Source organism: Triturus cristatus, chromosome 4_1, assembly GCF_964204655.1.
Source record: "Triturus cristatus chromosome 4_1, aTriCri1.1, whole genome shotgun sequence".
Classification (NCBI taxonomy): Eukaryota; Metazoa; Chordata; class Amphibia; order Caudata; family Salamandridae; genus Triturus; species Triturus cristatus.
This window is the reverse complement of record NC_140585.1, coordinates 731,371,872-731,388,795: the sequence shown is the minus strand read 5'-3', so window position 1 is coordinate 731,388,795 and position 16,924 is coordinate 731,371,872. Positions and strand designations below refer to the sequence as shown.

The window sequence follows — 16,924 nt, the reverse complement described above, 5'->3', positions numbered from 1 at the left end:
TTTGCCGTCTTTAGCCATTGTTTGTGCCAAGAAAAAAGGTCCAAAAATCTTAATATTATTTGACCCCGTAGCAGCAGTTGATGGTCCTGGCTGGAAGATCTGGAGGCACAAACATGCTGTTGCATCTTCTGTGACTCACCCTCCCCCACCTCCCTTGAGCCCGTCTGATGCCAGTTCATCTCAGCACCTTTGCATCTATCTGCTGGCCAAGATTTCCTTTTGTCTCTCCTTTCACACAAATATTGTTCTCCTTGATGACATGGTACCCCTTGTGCCACTTGACATCGAGTCCTTACACGCGGACCTCATTTTGGTGAGTGGTTCACACGAAGTGCAACTTTTGAGTCGTCATAATACCTCCTTTCTAGAAAGTACCAATAATAATCAACCGCTCCCGCCAGCCTGCTCTGTCTGTAACCCACTTACCTAATCAGTACACTGGGATCTCTTTTGTTTCTCTTTGGTGATACCTGGAAGATGTGCCAGGCAGCACATTCTGTTGTGCACTAAAACATGACGAGGCCGTGTGCAGCATTGCGCACAGCTGGTTGGAAAACTTGTCACGAAAGTGGGAATATTCTTGGAAACTTGGCAGGGGACATGGCCCCGTACAATTGTCTTCCACAAGACGTTCTCTCTATCGGGTCTGTTTCAGTTTGTGCCCTCTTGCTGCCAAAATAAATATTGTGGAGAAATGTCACAAGCTTCTATGAGTTTTTAAGATCGTGCCACATTCCATCCTTTATTTACAATCATAAAGCAGAATGTAGCTGAGCCCACTATTGTCGCATACATAGTCCTATTTTATTGCGCGCACGTGGCCGCTATTATTCAAATTTGAGGATAGAAGCAGCTACAGACAGTTCAGGGCTCAAATAATGTAGGTCTGTGATTAGGCACTGGACATATTCAAAGAGCTGTGTGTTTTTTTCTTTCCTTACTAGGTCAACTTCACCTATCAGTTTCTGAGGAAAAAGTTTTATATATTCAGCCAGTTCATGTATGATGAGCATATCAAGTCGAGGCTGATCAAAGATATTCGATATTTCAGAGAAAACAAAGACCAGAATGATCAAAAGGTATGGTAATCCTAGGTATTTAGCCTAAGCTAGTGCATGATTGTTACAACATGTAAAACAGCTTTTGATGTGCAAAGTAATGTGCATGATGTGTATTTCAGCCTTCAAGGTATGGTACTTTCGTGTCACATTAATGTTCATTAACCTGTTTGAAATTAATTGAAAATCGCAAACAATTTGAAAGTATACCTGCTGTTTTTCAGCGAGAACCTCTTACTGCCTTCCCTTCTGCCTTTTTACTGCCTGGATTTCATTTTGTTGGCTTCATTTTCTATGCAGTTCATACTATACTCGCAACACAAGTTCTGCTCTCATTTTCTTTCTATTGAAAGTCCTAGTCATGTAAACCTACCTTTGGTATTGACTCTGTATACCTAATGTTAGCATATAGATCATGAAAATCTTGAAGTATGTCAGAAGTTAGCTGGGTGTAATATTTGCCTTGGCCTTTATCCTTTGAATGAATAAGTAACCTTGAAAATCTTGTGTGTCGGAATTTTCAAAACAATCAATGTGCATGGCACACATGGGAGGAACACTGAGTCTGAGGGGATAGGACAGGGGTCTAGATAGGCAACTGACACTTTTTAAAAAGTCTTAAGTGGGCGAGCACAGTAAAAAGGATATTAGTTTACAACAGGTAAGAGCCAATACAGTTTAAGTTATTATGTAAGGTATACATTACCACACTTAAGCAACATCTAAATCTAAGTACATTCCAACACATGGACCAGCAGTACCCTTTTGTAATGTTCTTATGGACTAAGGTCTCTAAAACCCCGCAGGCCTGATTGAGTTACCAATTTTTCCATTACCTGATGCATGGCTTCTGGGAGCACTCAAAGCCTGAACATGGAATCTTTTTTTTCTCCTTTTTTTAGTCCTCATATGAGACAAAGGCAGGAGCCGTAGTCTAGAAGGGTTGTCTAATAAAACTGGGCGCCACATGCCCTCCATGATCTAGGTCTCCATTAAGTTGCCTTCTTCAACTAATAGTCGAGGAGTGGTCTAGTAGTAGCCACCACTACCCTCGTCAACCTGTTGAGCTTTGTCTTAATCTTTGGACTTGGTTGCATTGTAGCCAGTTTATTTTCTGATCCCAGCCCAATTAAAATAATGCGAGTGTGCAGATTATTAGTAAACCTTAGAGAAAGAAGGCCACATTTTTTTGCTCTTAAGTGAGCCGGATTGGCAATCAGGTCTGGCAACGTGTCTGGAGAAGCTAAGTCAACACGCACAGGTAGGTGATGATCCAGAGACCCATTATATGCTAATCTCTCTTCGTGCAATGGCTATTAATGATGACTTTCCTTTGTTTAGAACCCCTAAAAATAAATAGAGAAAGGCTTACCTCAGTATTCCCCCCCCCCCCTCCAATTTTTTTTAATACTATCAACACGTCATGCCAGAAGAGCTGGATGGCTGGATACTGCCAAAAAAGATGTACATCATCCACGTTCTCCAATTCCCAATTCAGGCAGCATCTCTTCTTGTTTCCACCCATCTTTGCCAGTTTCTTGGGGAACCAGTAGACCCTGTATAATGTAAATAGATGGTTTCTCCTGAGTGGAGCAGACTTAACTGACGACCAAAGTGTAGTAACATATACTTGCCATAAGTGTATGACGTCACAGCTTGGCATGTCCAGCTTCCAGATCTCCTCCGGCAGTGACAGGTGAACACCTTCCCCCCCTCCTGCTCCAGGGCTCAAACCATTTTGAGACTTTCTTTCTATAACCCTGGTTATTTTGTAATTGCTTTTCAATTTCTGATTCCGACCCCAGCTTCGCCTGTGTACGCGACCAACTTGCCAACTGATAGTACTTAGATCTAGATAGGTTATAGTTTGTATTTTGGCATAGAGAAACCCATGGTGCCAAGAGACCTTGCTCGGCAAGTTGGCCCCACCTTAATATTCTTGCATGTAGTATTGGGGTCGCCAGAGTGTCCTTCAAACATAGCTGTGTCCCTGGAGATCTCCAACTTGGTGCCATACCGCTATAGTATGTAATTTCTAGGATTCTCCTGCTTTGAATCTATACTTTAGAGGCTGCGGTTAGAACTTTAACTTTAATTTTTTTAAATAATTTGGGATGGCCGAATCTAAATATTAAGTAATTGCCTTCCTCTGCTAGATCTCACTAGAAGTCAGGGAGTGCTATTCTGCCCTCCATCTTTTTTTTTCCTTAAGTTTTTTCCATGCGATCCTTATGCTCTTGCTACTCCATATGAAGCTACTAAGTTGACCATGAAGTTTTTTTAACCAAACTTGTTTAAAGTGGAGAGGGAGGGCATTAAAGATAAAAGTACATTTTGGAAGAATTATCATTGTGACTAAGTTGGTCCTTCCTAAAATGGATAGCGGGAGGGAAGCCCAGCTTTGCAAGAGTTTTTTAGTCTAAGTCATACGGCTGTTGAAGTTGATATATGCCATTTTTTCCAAATCCTTTGTTCCTCTAATTCCTAGGTATCTAATTTCAGTTTTATCTAGATGGTCCAGGCGGTTGAGGATGGGTCCATTCCATGTTATAGTTTCTGTTTTATTTACATTGACTGAATTCCCCAAGATTTTCCCAAAGTCTTCTGCTTACTCCATAATTGCCGGCAGTGACACCTCAATCAATCAATCAATCAAACACATTTATAGAGCGTGCTACTCACCCGCAAGGGTCTCAAGGCGCTGCTACTGCTCGAAGAGCCAGGTCTTGAGTTGCTTCCTGAAGGAGAGATGGTCCTGGGTCAGTCGGAGGTGGGTGGGGAGGGAGTTCCATGTCTTGGCAGCCAGGTAGGAGAAGGATCTTCCTCCGGTGGTGGTTCTGCGAATCCGTGGGACGGTGGCAAGGGCGAGCCTGGTGGATCGGAGCTGTCGGGTGGGTGTGTAGAACGTGAGGCAGCTGTTGATGTATATGGGGCCCATGTCGTGGAGAGCCTTGTGAGCGTGGGTGAGGAGCCTGAACGTGATCCTTTTGCTGACGGGGAGTCAGTGCAGGTCTCTCAGGTGGGCAGAGATGTGGCTGTGTTGGGGGATGTCCAGGATGAGTCGTGCAGAAGCGTTCTGTATGCGCTGGAGTCTTTTCTGTAGTTTGGCTGTGGTTCCAGCATAGAGGGCGTTCCCGTAGTCCAGTCGGCTGGTGATGAGGGCCTGGGTGACTGTCTTTCTGGTTTCGGTGGGGATCCACCGGAAGATCTTTCGGAGCATGCGCAGGGTGTTGAAACATGATGACGAGACGGCGTTGACTTGCTTGGTCATCGTGAGGGAGGAGTCCAGGATGAAACCCAGGTTGCGTGTGTGGTCCGTGGGTTTGGGGGCGGTGCCCAGAGCAGGGGGCCACCAGGAGTCGTCCCAGGCGGAGGGGGATGGTCTGAGGATGAGGACTTCCGTCTTGTCTGAGATCAGTTTCAGACGGCTGAGCTTCATCCATTCCGCAACGTCTTTCATTCCGTCCTGGAGGCTGGCCCTGGCGGTGGTGGGGTCGTTGGTGAGGGAGAGGATCAGCTGGGTGTCGTCAGCGTAGGAAATGATGTTTAGGTTGTGTTGGCGTGCGATGGCTGCGAGGGGGCTCATGTAGACGTTGAAGAGGGTGGGGCTGAGCGAGGAGCCTTGGGGTACGCCGCAGATGATCTTGGTGGCCGCTGAGCGGAAGGGAGGTAGGCGGACTCTCTGAGTTCTGTCGGAGAGGAAGGAGGTGATCCATTCCAGGGCCATTCCTTGGATCCCGTCGTGGTGGAGGCGGTTTGTTAGGGTGCGGTGGCAGACTGTGCCGAATGCGGCCGATAGGTCGAGGAGGATGAGGGCAGCAGTTTCCCCGTTGTCGAGCAGGGACCTGATGTCGTCGGTGGCTGCGATGAGGGCGGTCTCGGTGCTGTGGTTTGCTCAGAATCCGGACTGTGATGGGTCGAGGGAGCCGTTTGTCTCGAGGAAGGCAGTTAGCTGCTTGTTGACGGTCTTCTCGATGACTTTAGCAGGGAAAGGGAGGAGCGAGATGGGGCGGAAGTTCTTGTGGTCCGTGGGGTCCTCAGTGGGTATCTTTAGGAGGGCGCTGATCTCCGCATGCTTCCAGCTCTCCGGAAAGGTGGCAGATGCAAAGGAGTTGTTAATGATGTTCCGGAGTCGGGTGTGATGATGGAGTCAGCTTTGTTAAAGATGTGGTGTGGACAGGGGTCGGCTGGGGAGCCTGAGTGGATGGTGTTCATCACGTGGGTGGTGTCTTCAGTGCTGACGGGGGTCCAGGCACAGAGGGTGGTGGGGGGGGGCGTTGGTTCGGTGGTTGGGTGCGGGTCTGGGCGCTGAAGCTGTTGTGTATGTCGGCGATCTTGCGGTGGAAGAACGAGGCAAGTGCGTCGTAGAGGTCTTGCGAGGGCGTGATGTCGTTGTTGCTGGCGCTGGGGTTGGAGAGCTCTTTAACGATGCTGAAGAGTTCCTTGCTGTTGTGGGTGTTGTTGTCTAGTCGATCTCCGAATGCTGTACTTTTGGTGGTGCGGATCAGTTGGTGGTGTTTGCGGATGGCGTTCTTGAGGGCTGTCATGTTTTCTGTTGACTGGTCGTGGCGCCAGGCTTTCTCGAGGGTACGGCAGGATTTCTTGGAGTCTTTGAGGTCGTTGGTGAACCACGAGGTTTTCTTGCTGCCGGGTCCGCTGGGAGGATTCTTCAGTGGTGCAAGGGCATCGGCGCAGTTGGTGAGCCACTGTGTGAGGTTACGGGCTGCTTCGTTGGAGTCCGACGTGTTGGCGGGAGGATTTTGGCTCAGGGAAGTGGTGAGCTGGTCGGTGGTGATCTTGCTCCAGCATCTTCGCGGAGCCTGTTGCGGGTGGTGGTGGGTCATGGTTTTCCTGAAGTTGAAGTGGACGCAGCTGTGATCTGTCCAGTGTGGTCTAGTGGAGTGGCTGAAGGAGATGTGGTTGCTGGAGGAGAAGACTGGGTCAAGCGTGTGGCCGGCGTAGTGGGTGGGGGTGTTCACTAGTTGCTTGAGTCCGAGGTTGGCGAGGTTGTCTAGCAGGGTGGTGGTGTTGTTGTCATTGTTGTTTTCCAGGTGGAAGTTGAGGTCCCCTAGGTGGATGTAGTCTGAGGAGGTGAGGGCAAGCGGGCTGATGAAGTCTGCGATGGCTTCGTGAATTGTGTGCGTGATCCCGGGGGTCTGTAGATGAGAGTACCTCTGAGGGTGGTTTTGGGGTCGGTTTGTATCTGGAAGCGAAGGTGCTCGGCGGCGGTGAGGGTGTCGTCGGCGTTGGTCGTGATGCGGATGGTGTTTCTGTAGACAATGGCGATGCCTCCTCCGGTTTGGTTGACGCGGTCCCTCCTGGTGATCTTGTAGCCATCCGGGATGGCTATGGCGATGTCGGGGGCTGAGGAGGCGTTCATCCAGGTTTCTGTGAGGAAGGCGACGTCCTCAAGGTTGCTTGTATAAACAATTAGATCTTCCGTGTATAGAGCTTCTTTTTTATACCAGCTCAGCTAACAGAATGGGTGAATTCTTTGGTCCGCTCCAATTTTTCTTGCTAGGGGCTCTATATATATATTAAATATTAGAGGCGAAAGTGGGCAGCCTTGGAGTGTACCTCTATTTATAAAACAAACTTGAGATCAGTGAACCATTGACCAATATTTTTGCTATGGGGGCAGAATATATGCTTTGGATTGCTAATAAAAAATTGTCTCCCAACCCATTAAGTTCCATCACTTCATATAGATAGGGCCAACTAACTCTATCAAATGCTTTAGCGGCATCTACCATTATTATAGTTAGGGGTACTCCTGTTACAGTGGCAGCATCTATTGCACACACCAAATCCTGAGTTAAGTCTGTGAGCTGTCTTCTCTTCATAAAGCCCTTCTGGTTTGCATATATAATTGTCCAACCTTTTAGCAAGAATCTGTGTGTAAATTCTTGATTCTGCATTGAGCAAGGAGATTGGTCTGTAGGATTCACATTTTTAGGGCCTTTCTCTGGTTTAAGTATCAGGGTTATCACAGCCTCATTCCATGTGGTAGGGAGGCGTGCATGATGCTTATATATACCATTTAGTACGTTTCTGATGGAGGAAGTAAGTTCCTACCTAAGAAATGTACACACTTTGTTAGGTAAGCTATTAGGACCTGGAGCTTTCCTGTTTTTTAACCTTTTAATAGCGTTGTCTATCTCTGGAATGGTGATCTCCTAATTGAGAGATACCTGCTGATCTATATCCAGGCAGGGGAGTTTGTCGTGTTCTAACCATTCTCAAATTTCTGCTTGTGTGGCTGTAATGTCACCTGTATATAGATTTTGGGGAAAAAAAACAAAAAGCCTCCTCTATTGTCTGCTCTTCCGAACATCGTCTTTTTATTGTATTATTCACCACTTCCTTAATTTATTCCTGACATAATCTTGTCTCACCTTCCAAGCTAGCATTGTCCTGCACCCTTCACTATATTTGTAATGTGCCAACTTGCAAGCTTCCCATCTCTTCTGCACGTTCCCTTCAAGGTAGTCTAATAAAGATTTCTTTGCCTCACTCAATTTTTTTTGTGGCGTGTCAATTATGGTATCCTGCTTATGTGAGCTATTTGCTATCTCTTCCTGTACTTCTTGGATATTAGTTTCATGTTCCCTAAGCTTTCTCTTCCCTTCCCTTCTTTTATAAGCTGCAGAACTGATTAATTTTCCACGAATAAACGCTTTGTAAGCATCCCATATAATTTGTGAGGGGGCTGAGTCTTCATTTTGTTTAAAAAAGAGAACAGTGTCTGCTTTTAAAGCATTCACTATTTCTGGATCACCTAAGAGAATTCTATCTAAGGTCCATCTGTTCTGTGATGGGAGTTACCCTAAAGAAATCTCTAGCTTTACTGCGGCATGGTCTGATAGATGTGTTGGTTGATGGATTACACTACTAATGCTCTAATTCAATTTTAGGTCTGTGAGAAAATTGTCGATTCTTGAAGAGTGCGACAGATTCTTATTCTGAAAGGTGTACCCTCTTATCTGTCCTGCTTTTAGTCTCCAGATATCTACCAAACCGAAATTATTTATCAACTGGGCTGCATTGTCCCTCATTTTAGGTTAGTTTACTGCTGGTCTAGATGTAGACTCTATCCAACACTGGGTCTAATAATGTATTAAAATCTCCTCCTATAATGATATGGTATTTTGTGCCCAGAAGATGTTGATATAGATCTCTGAGTGAAGACGGCTCGTCCACATTGGACCCTTTTAACCCACAAATGCGTATCCTATGTTCGATATTTTAGCGTAGCTTATTATCCATCTACCCCCTGTATCAACCGTGAAACCCTCCACCCTGGCTTGTCCTGAACATTTACATATAACTGCCTCCCCTTTCACGTTGCATGACTGATTGGTACATGCAAGGTGGGTGATCCATTTATTCCTCTCTAGAATTCCCTTCCACTCATCACATCGTAGGTGTGTCTCCTGCAATATTATTACACCATTCTCAGAGAGTTTAAGAAATTCTAGAATCTTCTTTCATCTTGCAGGGACACTTAGCCCATTCACATTCCAAGAAAGTCTCCTTAAGTTACGTGCCCTGTTCTTTTCCCATTTCCCTATTAAAGCAGTGTGCACAGCCTCTCCTTTTAACGTTCTTTTCCTTTGTATTAATGAGGACCATATTATTTTTAAATTTTTCCCAATGCTCCCCATCCAGTGTTGAAATTAATTTAAAAAAATTGAATTCCAGTGCGTCTCACCCTCACCTCCCACCCTGGGTAATGCTCCCTTTCTCCATAATGGGTATTCCATCATACCCCTTGAGCTTCTTGTTGTAAAACCTTATTTATCTTTGTGGATCTTAATCTGAGAAATAAGATTTTCGACCTCGGATATCTCTTGAAGGTTATATATTTTATTGTTCCACATTACTCTCAATGTTGCTGTTGCATCCTGAATGTGTTTTCCTAGTTTCATCTGATCGTGAAAGACCAGTCCTGCTTTTTAAACTGCTTGGCCCTGAGGGCTGCTATAAGAATTAATTCTTTGAATCTGGTAGGTACGAAAGTTTATCAGAATCTTCCTTGGCTTCCCTTTTTCAGGGGTTCTCCTAAAGGGATCCTGGTGAATCCTCTGGATATCTGCCTCTAGGTCTATCTCTGTCACTTCTGGGATATATTCCTTAAGTAGGTTGACTATTAAGTTATTTTTGTTACCGCCCTCTGTGCCTTCCGGGACATTCGGGAGCCTTAGGACTGTGTAGTTATTTTCCAACACTTATAGTTTGTCTCGAAGTTCTTTTTCTCCTGCTTTTAATGCCAAGATCTCCTTTTAGTAATACTTCACTAACTCCTGCAGGACCCCTAGGGAGACTCCCATAGTAAGATGCCTTTCTGTAATGTCAATCAACTTTTTCTCTCAACTCTTGCAGGCCTCCTGGATTTTTGTTTGGTTTTGCTCTGATATAGCAAACTTCCCTTTAATGTCATTTGATAGGGAGAGCAAAATCTGACTAATGTCCGTATTAGGAGTTTCTGCTGGAGTACTTGCCCTCTCTATGCATGCAACTGCCCCTGTACTTTCACTGTTACTGGGGCGGTTCCCTTATTCTGTTTCGTTTTTTTTTAAGTGCTGTGCTCCGGTAGGCTACTGTATTGCTCGCCATTTTTTAGTGCAGAGTAGCGATTAGAAGTAAGGAGGTCCTGAGACTCATGCTGCAGGAACGTTGATGCAGTTTCTATTGTGACATTCTGTGCTCTTAATTTTGAAGTACGACCTTGCTTGGGGTGGAGGGCTTCGGTTTCCTATAGGCTCGGGTTTTTGGTCCTCTTTTGGGGGTTATAGGTGATGAGGGGTGTTCCCTTCTCCCCGTGCCACTTTCAGCGCTGTTTGACACGGCTGGCCGCACTGTCTGGAAAGTGCTGACTCTGCCTCCAGAGACCAGAAAGCTGCCGCACGACGATCACATTACAGCTTTGGAGCAGCGAGCAGGCACTGGGGACTCATGTCTGCCGCTCGTCCCTCCTCTGCGAAAACGCAGAGGGAGACACCAGCAGGACACTAGCAGTCGATAGCGGAGGTCAGGCCAGGGGGCTGAAACTGACTCGTCATGCTTGGGAGTAAATCCAGGTTGAAACTGTCATGGTAAGTGAGGGCAGCGAGGCGGAGAGGCGAGCTCTTGCGGCGGGCGTCTTAGCTAGCTGCCATGTTCCACATCCATTTTTTTCCTGAACATAGAATCTTACCTCTATTTCCATTTTTGGTAGTTGAAAGTCTCATTGTCCTACAATGATTACAAAATTAAAATGCTGTCTACAAAATTGATTAACTTGATGTCTTGAAGTTGTGAATTGGGGTCCCTCCAGTGATAAAGGAAATACGAAGTAACATCTGGAGGGAACAACTGGACACGTGAACGATTCTCAGAGAAGACTGATTTGAATGCAGAAAGTAGATAAACAGCAAATCCTAATATGAGTTATTAAGCTAGTAATTTCGAAATGCTGTACTGAAGTGCATATGAAGCTGTGTACTGTCATGTTTATTTTTTATTTCTACACTCCATAAATGGGATCCCATTCAGAAAATGTAAACATTCTATTAATAGAACTGTAATTCTTTGGTTGCGAAATAAAAGCTTGTACTGAAATAAAATTGGCAGCAGCGGTGGCCGGGCAAGATGGCCAAGCGGTTGTAATCTGTCTCTGGTCCCGGTCCGCACGCTGTTCCGGAGCTAGTATTGGCGGCCCGCCGGGATTCTGGGGGCCAGGACCGGCTTCTATCTGCAGGGGAGAATGTAGCGCACTGCTGGCGAACACCCACCTGCTTTGCCCCACGCCGGATCATGCCTGATTCGTCTTCGGTTGAATTTTGCGGCCGCGAGCTAAAATGGCGGCGGCCGGGTTGAGCCGATCGCTAGGTACTGCTGATGCCGTGGGGGATGCCGCCTGACGACTCTGGCCTTCAGCTCCACTACCGCTACTTGAGGTGAGGCTGGATTCCGTCTCCATGGCCGGGGCGCCCCCGCTGCTTCCCCCCCGAGGCACAGGCCAGATCACATGGCAACGCGGCCTGCCTGACTCTAAGATGGCAGCCCGCTAGGGACATCGGTCCTTCACTACTGGTCTCCCCAGCCTGTGCCCAGCTTTCGCCAAACACCGACTGGGGGACACCTGACCCAGTGGCACCCTCCTTCAGCATCGCGGCCCTCCGAGCCACATGCTGGGCGAGGCCTAGACCCACAGAAGATCGCAAAATGGCGCCTCTCCCCTCGTAGTGTGGGGCCTGTATCTGCACCTGCTCTCCCACGCCGGGCCCGGTGATTGTTGAAGATGGTGACTATCCTCGCTTGTCTGGTGCCCTCCGCTTCCTAAACAAGTCTCCTGGAGCCCGACTGTCCTGTGCCAAATACACCTTGAGGCACCGCGTCTGGCACGCTCCTTCTCCGCACTTCCTCAGAGACCTCTCCCACCTACTCACCACTCCTGCCTTTACACTAACTTTCCCGTCGGCTAACTCCTGGCTGCCTCGGCCTTGTACATTACTACGCGGATCTCGCAGCCACCTATAGCGTAGCACGAGGGGGCCCCTTGGGGCCGGTCCGAATGCCGCCCAAGAACGGGACGACCAGACCAACCACTAAGGTTTCTGACTTCGCGCAGCCGACGACGCAGTCACTATGGCTCTCACAAAGGCAGATCTCCTGGCCATGTTCAAGGACTTCAAGTCGGAGCTGCGTAAAGACCTTGGCCAGGACATTAAATCATCTATGGAGCAGCTGAGGACACATCTCATGGAAAAGCGGACTTTCCTCCAACATGACGTGGACTCTGTGGGCACCTGAGTGTTAGATTTAGAGGCGCATCATCATGATCAAGAAAAACTTACGACGGAACTCAGAGATGAGGTTCGAACCCTCCGTGACCAGTTACTCCAAGCTCAACTCAAGACGGAAGACCTGGAAAATAGGGACCGAAGGGAGAACATTCGCATTAAGGACTTGGAGGAGGCCGCGGAGGTGCCCGACCTGGGGGCCTTCCTAGAAGAGCTCTTTGCAGAAATCTTGAGTCCCCAAACCCTCAAAATAAATCTCGAACGGGTCCACCGAGAGGGGAGTTTGCAAGCCGGCGAAAAGAGGAGGCCTCAAGACATTCTAGCGAAATTCCACTCCTTCAAGGTCAAAGAAGCAGTCCTCGTAGCTGCCAGGTCAAAAGGTTCTATTTCATTTCAAAACCACACCTGTGCAATCTACCAGGACCTAGCGCCTGCCACTCTTGCACGGAGACAGTTGTTCAGACCAATCACGGCTAAACTGCGAGACAACAAGATCAGATATCGATGGACTTACCCGTTTGGACTCCGCTTTGAATTTCGTAATAGACAGCGCCATATCTCTGACCTGCAGGAAGGTTTGGATCTACTTGGTCTCTCCACTGAGGACAACGACTCCACCCAGGACCAGAACGGCGACCCCCACAGGGCAGCGCCGAGCGCGTCTACATGGTCTACAGGATCGCGCAGAGGCCGCAGGTGAACCTTTGACGAATGCCTCATGGACCCATATCATTTTTGTGCCTTGTCGGATCCGAATCTAGCACCATCATGTCCGCTAGAACGTGACCAGGGCAATGCCTGGACTGGGGGGGCAGTGAGTGCCGTTAACTCACTACTACTGGCTGCCCTACCCTCTCTGACCTCTTGTCACTGGCTGCCGCTTGGGGTAAGTTACACCCTGCATCGGGATTGAGGCAGGGAGCGGCGACCTCCTCACTTATGGACGTCAGGTTTGCTTTGTTCGATGTTCTCTGTATGTATATGGTCTACTTCCTCTCTCTCAAGAACACCCATAGTAATAGTGACACTGCCGCAAGTGAACAGGTCTTGCCTATGGCGGGTGGGGGCTAATCTTAACGACTCCTTATCAACGCTTCACAGATGCTTCCCCGTTGTTCTAATGTGCACTGCTCCGGGACGGGCGTGGACGGGGACCTCGGACCTGTCTTCTCCCCGTATTCCTGGGGGATTTCATTACCCCTAGCAGGGAACTGACAATGCTTGTTGTACTGTTTCTGGGGTTTGCAGGGAGGATGTGGGTGGGTCATGGTGGCGGCTTTTTAACACCTTGTATGGATAGGTTCACAGACCGTACAGCAATTCATTACCACATTAAGGAGGGATGCATTACCCCTCAGGGACAACTGTTGGCATGGGTCGGGACGGGGCTGATGGGGTTTTCATTGAGAGGTTGCTTTTCCTTCTAACACTGTGCCAATCACTGTAGGTACCTGGAACGTTAAGGGCCTGAACTCCCCTCAGAAACGCCAAAAGGTGTGGAAATACATAATTGATCACCACCTAGATGTGGTGGCCCTCCAGGAAACGCACCTAGCTAGATCTGAGGACACGCAGCTTCGACACAAACACTATCCCCTGATTTATAGGTCCTCAGCACTAACGAAACACAGAGGGGTGGCACTCTTATTTCGTTCCTCCACCAAATTCCAACCACTGGATGTGCAGCGTGACAAAGAAGGCCGCTGGATTATGGTGAAGGATCACTTAATGGGGGAAACTTTGCACCTTCGTAGCAGTATATGCCCCCAATACGGGCCAGACGACCTTCCTGCACACTCTCTTGGGGAAAATTCTAGACTTTATGGAGGGACCCCTAATACTCCTGGGCGATTTTAACTTAACTTGACAGAATGACTTGACAGAATGATAGCACCCATCCGCACCGCTCAGAAGTGGGCTCATTTTCCCCGGACATACGACAACAGTGCCATGACATGGGACTTTTAGATGCATGGCGCGCTTTATACCCCACCTCCCGAGACTACACCTTCTACTCACATGTACATCGTACATATTGACGTCTTGATTAGACCTTTATCAGCCAATCGCTCATGGGCGCACTACAAGAAGCTAAAATATTCCCTCTCTCAATATCAGATCACAGCCTCCTTGCAGTCTCTCTGTCCTGGAGGGTAGACTCCCCTGCCTCTCCCCGGTGGTACTTTCCGGCTGTGCTTACACGGGACAAGGATTCCTGCACTAAACTCAGGGAATCGATTACTGAATTCTTTGACATTAACAAGTCGGAAGCCACGTCGGAGTTTAACACCTGGGACGCCTTTACGGCGGTCTTTCGGGGAGATGCATTTCCCTCAACTCTGCATTAAATTCGCAACGTACCAAAGAGAGAGAACTGTTGGAGACAGAATTGACCTCCACCGAACTAGCTCATAAACTGGACTCCACACTACAAACCCTCCGCAATTTGACAGCGCTTCGGGGTAAACTCCGAGCCATATACAATAATAGGGCGGAATTCACACTACTGAAATTACGTCACCTATCTTATTCCCAGGGCTTTAAGATTGGCAAGCACCTTGCTAGACAACTTAAGGATAAATGAGAAAGGGAGTACATAGGCGGTATTCGGGGATCCCATGGAGCCATCACTCATAGCGACGAGGAAAAGGCAGAGCTCTTCGGTTCCTTTTACAACACCCTCTACTCTGGGGACCACTTAGAACCCGATGCCCAACGGGAGTACCTCTGCACACTTCAACTACCACAGGTCTCCCCAGAGTGGAACGACCTCCTTTCCGCCCCCATCACCTCCGAGGACGTTGCCTCTGCTATTAAAGCTCTCAAGCTTCATAAAGCCCCAGGTCCGGACAGTTACACAGCTCTATTTTATAAAACCTTTGCCCCTGATATTACCCCGCATCTTACACGGCTCTTTAATAAAATGGCGGAGGATGACTCGACCACCGGTACTCTGTAGGAAGCAGTGATCACTGTTATACCCAAACCGGGGAAGGACCCCCCAGGTTTGCGCCTCCTACAGGCCTATCGCTCTGCTCAATCTGGACGCGAAATTATACTCCTCCATCTTAGCTAAACGGCTGAATGATCTAATGCCTGACCTCATACATCCAGATCAATCGGGATTTATTAAGGGTCGCCAAACACACGATAACACCCGCCGTATAGTCCACTTAATTGAGAAGGCCAACAGACGTCAGATCCCCGCGGTCCTCGTCGGGCTAGACGCGGAAAAAGCTTTCGACAGGGTGGACTGGGCGTTCCTCTTTCACACCCTCACGGCCTTCGGCTTTGCACCCAAATTCCTCACTATGATTTGTGCTAATTATCTTCAACCCCACTCCAGAGTGATGGTCAATGGTGCGCACTCACCCTCCTTCTTCCACTCCAGAGGTACCAGACAGGGGTGTCCCCTTTCTCCCCTACTTTTTGCCCTTACTATTGAGCCCCTAGCAGCAGCAATTACAGCAAACCCTGCGATCCAGGGGATACCCTTTACGGGGGAACAACACAAAATCTCCCTTTTTGCGGATGATGTCCTGCTATCACTCGTGGACCCAGCCACATTCCTCCCACCCCTACAGTCGCAGCTAGCGCGGTTTGAAGCAGTAGCGGGCTTTAGAGTAAATCTAGGCAAATCATTCATTCTCAACCTCACTCTCCCTCCAGCGAATCTCCGTAGGCTACAACCTCTCACGCCCCTCCAATGGACCTCTTCCTCTATACAATACCTGGGGGTCCAACTCACGCCGAGAGTGTAAGGACTATATGCCGCTAATTCTCCCCCCCCCCCCCCCCCATTCTCACGCATATCCAAGCAGAGCTCAATAAGTGGAAGCCCCTCTTCCTGACATGGTTGGGTCGAATCCACGCCATAAAGATGACATTGCTTCCCAAGCTCCTCTATTTATTACAATCTCTTCCCATAGAACTGGAAAGGGCTTCTTTAGTCGCGTTAAAGCCAGTGTCCTGAACTTCATCTGGCAGGGAAAGCGGGCTCGCTTCTCTTTTTCAATACTTCGTCGCTCCAGAGCGGAGGGTGGGGTGGGACTCTTGGATATCCACTTATATTATAAAGTGGCCCAATTACGCGTCCTGATTGAATGGTCGAAGCGTGAGTCTGATAAACACTGGTTAGATATGGATCGGAGTGTGACTGGCCGGACTATATGGGACCTGATCTGGCGCCCTAAACAAGACAGACCCAAGAATACCTACATTAGTACCCCTACACGTACAACTCATAAGGTATGGGACTGAGTAGCGGGCGACACGAGATGGACCTCTTTACCCTCCCCTTTCAAGCCGCTGTATTTTAACCCTGCATTTCCCCCAGGTCTTCAGGCACGTCCATTTAATGCTTGGAGGGAGGGGGGATGCTTAGCCCTAACACACCTTTTCCATAACTTTGACCCCCTTACTTTTGACAACTGCAAAAGGGATTATGGCCTAGAGAACACAGAACGATATCGCTATAACCAATTGCTGCACTGGGCTCTTACACCACGGGTCCGGGAGGCGGCCACTCGTCCCCTCACAAAATTTGAGGCTTTGCTCACTAAGGCTACCACTATGAAAGGCGCGATTTCCTTCATATATAAGTTTCTCCTTACCACTACACTATCCCCGCGACCGCGCTATATGTCCATGTGTGAGGGTATCTTACAGCGTGACATCTCAGACGATGAATGGTCCCATTTATGGTCTGACATCATGAAGTTCAACCATTCCATAGATCTCAGGGAAGCACACCTCAAGACCATGATGGACTGGTACATCCATCCCTCCAAGCTTCGACAGATCTTCCCTAACTCGTCTGGTAGATGCTGGAGGAGTTGCGTATTATTGGGGGCCTTCCAGCATAAATGGTGGGACTGCCCACACATACGGCCCTTCTGGGAAGAAATACTTGCACACATCAAAGAAATGCTGGGATACCCTGTTCCAACTACTATGGCAGAGGTCCTTCTTGGACTTCGTGACCCTTCCTTAGAACACCAGACCCGGGCTGATAAAACTATTATGTGGCTCTGTATAGGGGCGGCACAGATCACATTGGCAGCCGCCTGGAAAAGAAGAGAA

General features: G+C 48.2%; 1 protein-coding gene across 1 annotated transcript in view; it reads left to right on the top strand.

Moving 5' to 3' along the window:
* The window catches only part of WASHC4 (WASH complex subunit 4), a 987,939-nt gene that overhangs the window by 530,983 nt on the left and 440,032 nt on the right, over positions 1–16,924 (top strand). Inside the window, exon 25 of the mRNA XM_085653223.1 lies at positions 945–1,079. Within this exon, the coding sequence (XP_085509349.1) occupies positions 945–1,079 (135 nt within the window). The remainder of the gene's footprint in view (positions 1–944; positions 1,080–16,924) is intronic.